The 5,021-nt window shown below is 46.7% G+C and overlaps 1 protein-coding gene across 4 annotated transcripts in view; it reads left to right on the top strand.

Annotated features, from left to right (window-relative positions):
- The window catches only part of Paip1 (poly(A) binding protein interacting protein 1), a 24,530-nt gene that overhangs the window by 745 nt on the left and 18,764 nt on the right, over positions 1-5,021 (top strand). Inside the window, exons 1-2 of one of the 4 annotated variants that reach the window (XM_055595848.1) lie at positions 33-516; positions 1,070-1,239. In XM_055595848.1, coding sequence (XP_055451823.1) covers positions 240-516; positions 1,070-1,239 — 447 coding nt within the window. In that variant the 5' untranslated portion in view covers positions 33-239. The other 3 variants (XM_055595849.1, XM_055595851.1, XM_055595850.1) reach the window with 3 other exon arrangements.

Genomic DNA, 5,021 nt, shown 5'->3' with positions numbered 1-5,021 from the left:
GCGGGCCTCCGCCGGAGCGTCGGGCGGCCGAGGGCAGCCGGGGAGGCGGGCGCTGTGCGGCGGCGCGTCGGCGGGGGCGGCCCCCCGGAGCGCGGAGGACCGAGCAGGGCCCGCCGGCCTCCTCCATGCGGCCCGAGTGAGGCGCGGCGCTGCCAGGCGGCTCCCCGGCGCCTCCCGCGCGTCCCCTCCGGAGCAGCGGCGGCGGCGGCGGCGGCGGCCCCCCGGTGGAGAGCGGGAGCATGTCGGACAGTTTCGATCGGGCGCCAGGTGCTGGTCGGGGCCGGAGCCGGGGCCTGGGCCGCGGAGGGGGCGGGCCTGAGGGCGGCGGGTTCCCGAACGGAGCGGGGCCTGCGGAGCGGCCGCAGCACCAGCCGCCGCCGCCGCCGCCGCAGCCCAAAGCCCCGGGCTTCCTGCAGCCGCCACCGCTGCGCCAGCCCCGGACCGCCCCGCCGCCAGGGGCCCAGGGCGAGGGCCCCGCCGGCCCCGCGCGGCCTCCCCGGCCTGGGGCCCTCCCAGGTACGGAGCAGCTCGAGGGGCCCCGGTGCTCCCGGGCCAGCTTTCCCCCGCGGGCCTTTCCGCACGCCGCGCCCCGGCGCGCCGAATCCGCCCCCCGGTTCCCCGAAAGCGTTTCCCGAGGGGCCCGCTCGGCACGGGGTAGGAACTGGGTTTGGAAGGAGGTGGTGGCTGGAATCCTTTGTGCGCTCCGGCTGGGGGAGGGGCCCGGGGCTCGGGCTGGCGTCCCGGGAGGAAGTCAGAATCGACCACCTTTCCCCGGTGGCCCCCGGCCCCGGGCGAGCAGCCACTTCCTAACCCACTCCTTGAGGGAGAGGGAAGGGGTGGGAAAAGCCTCGACCCTTCGTTTTGGAGGCAGGTATGTGCATGCATGAGCCAAAGCAAGGCTATTGTTTCCGTTTGGCCAGTGCTTTGTAGGACTCTAGCGACCGTGTATTTTGTATTTAACTCCTAAAATCCGGAAGTTTTCAGATAAGGTTTCTCGGTATGTAGTAAGTTGTTCTATACAAAGGAATGAATATATCTAGCACTTCTCTTTCTTTCTTTCGCTTCTCAGAACAATCGAGGCCGCAGAGAGCTCCACCTAGTTCACTGGATAAAATCCCACAGCAGAACTCCGAGTCAGCAATGGCTAAGCCCCAGGTGGTCGTGGCTCCTGTGCTAATGTCCAAGCTGTCTGCGACCGCCCCCGAATTTTACCCATCAGGTTATTCTTCTAATTACACAGTGAGTACATTTTTTTTTTCTCCTACAACTCCTGTTTTACCGTTGAAGTGATGTGGTTAGTTTTTGACTTGGAGAATGCTGGCTGCTTTCTGTACTCCACACAGAAACACCTTATTCATCTAAGTCATGATCCCGGAATATAATTTGCAGTTATGTGTAAGCAATTGGAATGTAAGATTGTGAGAATAGGAATTCTTGTCTGCTTGTTTCACTGTTTTGTTCCTAGAAAATATACATAACCAACCTGGTGTAAAAAGCCTAATGGCAAGAGTATCTTCAGTTTGTGAGACTAAAAGGTACTTCTTAAGCTTATGGCAGCCTGCACAGTGAGCGGCCAGAAAGGCTTCCTTTACCTTGATCTTAGCCACATTGCAGAATATTCTTCGGTGTGGCCTTGGAGTAAATTAAACAGCCATTTGGCCGTAAATAGGTAGGTTCATGAATATTGCAAATGCACACCTAAGCTCTTTATTTCTAGAGGCAGTTCATCCATTAATTTTTTTTTCCTGCGGGTTACATGCCGTATGCAGAAATATTATAAAAGTTTTTAGTTGATTGGCTTTTGTTGTCTGTTTGTTTTGATTATGAGGCAAGCAAGGCAATACTCTTGCCTCAGCCTTCCACGTCTGGGTTACAGGTATACTTCACCATGCTTAATATGTCTGTGATTTTGGTGGAGTGTTTACACATAAGTATAATATGCATATTCGGCATAAAGAACTTTTCACAGCTTTTTAAGCTTTGTCAGTAATATAGCAAATTTTAATTTTCATTGTAGTAGGAAGCACAAAGCATAGTTGAAATGTATGGAAGAAATATGCTGTGTTTGTATAAACACAGATAAGTCAATGCATAGAGATTACCTTTAGAAAAGGGAAGGGAATAATAGTGGTGAATTCAAAAGATGATTGATAATACCTCCCCAGGAGGCCTCACTCTCTCATCTTAGTCTGCTGAATGATAACACAGTATGAATAAGGCCCATCTCTAGTTAACACAGCGTCATAGCCAAATAGAAAAAGTATCAGTATCCTCTAAGCCCCATCTGTCCCTTTGTAATTATCACTTCTGTCCGTGTGTAACTCCTGGGTTTGGTTTGGTTTGGTTTTAGATGGTTTTGATATGTATTTCTAATTGTCCTTGAACTTGATACCCTCCTGCCTCACAGCCTGTCCTGTGCTGTGACCACTATTTGGACATTACAAAGTATTTTTTTTTCAAATCTTACATAAATGAAGACCTTTAGACTAGATTGTTGCTCTAAGTCTGCATCTAAATTCATATTGTAACATTAATTTGAGATAATTTATTCACATCTCTTGACTGTGTCAAGGTTCCATTTGTTCCTTGTTTAATGGATAGCTTCTGCTTTGGGCTTGTTGTGAATAGGGCTGCTGTGTCTGTCCTTGTCCTGACTGATACATGCCTTTATTTCCGCTTGGTATATAAAAGATTTGCAGTAGCCAACCCTTAGAAACGGCCATCTTCTTCTAAAGAGACCATGCCACTCTACATCCTGACAGTCTTTGATTGCCGCTTGCTGTTCCCTCTAGTCAACACTTGGTGTTTTCTGGTTAGCCATCCCAATAGGTTTGCTCTGTAGCTAGTTATGGTTTCAGTTTCTGTTCTTAAAATTAATGAGTGGTTACCTTTTGAAATCTGTATTTCGTTCTCTTCGGGTTTGATAAATGTGGAGAATATGAATTTTATAGAAACAGAAACTTCATGCATCTTTTAGGGAAATGCTTTGGAATTAGACAAGAGAAAGTGTGAAGATGGCAGGAAGAACAGTTGATTTGAAGAGAGCCATTTGCCGTGAAAAGTGAAAACTAAGAATAGCTTGGCTTCTTGTCAAAAAGTTGTATTTGGCTCAGAGAGGGAAGGAACCATTGAAGAGCTATGAGTAGTTGAATAAACTCAAGAATATTTACTTTTAGCAGCCAAAACCAGTTACCCATTTGTTTTCCTTAATGTTACCATGGACTGTTTTATAATGAGAGGAATACAGTTTTGTTTTGTTTGTTCTTTTCAATACAGTTTGAATACAGTTCAAATGACCCTTTAATTATGAGTACATTTGTTTGTGGGTATGTGCAGGTGAGTGTGATGATCTGAGCAGGCCAGAGGGGTCAGATCTCTTTGGAGCTGGATTTACAAGGTAGTTGTGAATGGTCAGTGCGGATGCTAGGAAAGGAACTGGGTCTTCTGCAGGAGTCTTTCTCTCTCTTTCCCTTTTTCTTTCTCTGCTTTTAGTTTTTTGAGACAGGATTTCTCTCTATAACAGCGCTGGCTTTCCTGGAACTCTCTTTGTAGACCAGGCTGGCCTGAAAAACACAGAGATCTGCCTGCCTCTGCTTCCTGAGTGCTAGGACTAAAGGCATGCACCACCATGCCCTTCTCTCTTTTTCATTCTCGATGATTTATTTTTATGTGCATTGATGTTTGGCCTGCATGTATGTCTGAGTAAGAGTATTGGATCTTCTGGAACTAGAGATACATATGACAGCTGTGACCTGCAATGTGGATGTAGGGAATTGAACCCCTGTCCTCCAGAAGAGCAGCCAGTACTCGTAACCGCTGAGCCATTTTTTGAACTCCGTGGTACATGCTCTTAACCACCAAGCCATCTTCTCTACCCAACCACATCACTTACTTTGACTCAATCTTTTATTTTAGAAATGCTTGCTATATCTATTAGTGCATCAAACTCTCTGTTCAGTGTACCAAAACAAATTTTGAACTAGAAGCTTCTTTGGCCCTTGATGTCTGTCTGGTCTTTTGTTTCAAAGATGTTTTAATTAGTTGCCAAGATTTAGATTGGATATTCAGAAGTCTGTGTTTCCTGGTTTCTGTTCATAAGAAATAGCTATAATGAACTGGAATTCTTAAAGCAAACAATCGTTAAAGCATAATGCCAGCATAATTAACAGTTTCTTCCCTGTCTGATTTCCTTTCTTGTAATTCTCCTAGATTGCATGGGCTTGCTACCATGTCCTAGTACCTTTCTCAACCTTACCAGTTTACACTGATGTTTACAAATAGTCCGGGTTAAATATTTTTCAATCCATTTAGTACAGAATAAGACAATCCTCATTTGTTCCCATTCTTCAGATAAGCTCCTATGAGGGAAACTTTTCCTTATAAAAGCCATGATCTAAAGCTGGCTAGTTTCACTCATTCCACATAGTAAAAAAATAGAGAAAATTGTCTTTATAGACAGTCTTTTCTAGAAGTCTTCCTTCTGTTTCCAGAAATCTTTAAGGGTGTTCTTCTATACATAATTGGTCAGTAGATGGGCCAGCAGGTAAAGGCACTTGCTTCCAAGCTGATGACCTAAGTTTGTTCCTGGGACCCACATGATGGAAGGAGAAAACCACCTCTGACAAGTTGTCTTTCAAATTCTTATTTTGTGTGCATTGGTGTTTTGCTTACATGTATGTCTGTGTGAGGGTATCAGATCTTGGAGTTACAGACAGTTGTGAGCTGCCATGTGGGTGCTGGGAATTGAACCCAGGTCCTCTGGAAGAGCAGCCAGCGCTCCTTACCTGCTCAGCCATCCCTCCAGTCCCATGTAACATACTTTTAAGGCTTTTTATTGCATGTGTTGTGTGTGTGCACTCGCCAACACCTTACCTCCTTTGTGAGCCCTGCCTGCTCCCAGAGTCTTATATTTACGTTCCCGTGTATGAGTAACCCCAATCTCCTTCTTTAGAAGAGACAGGTGGGTTTCTGGGTTTGAGGCCAGTCTGGTTTACAAAGTGAATCCAGGACAGCCAGGGCTA

The sequence above is a fragment of the Psammomys obesus genome, unplaced genomic scaffold (assembly GCF_907164565.1).
Source record: "Psammomys obesus unplaced genomic scaffold, mPsaObe1.curated_primary_1811, whole genome shotgun sequence".
Taxonomy (NCBI): Eukaryota; Metazoa; Chordata; class Mammalia; order Rodentia; family Muridae; genus Psammomys; species Psammomys obesus.
The sequence above is the reverse complement of the archived record's forward strand: the minus strand, read 5'-3'. Positions and strand labels throughout refer to the sequence as shown.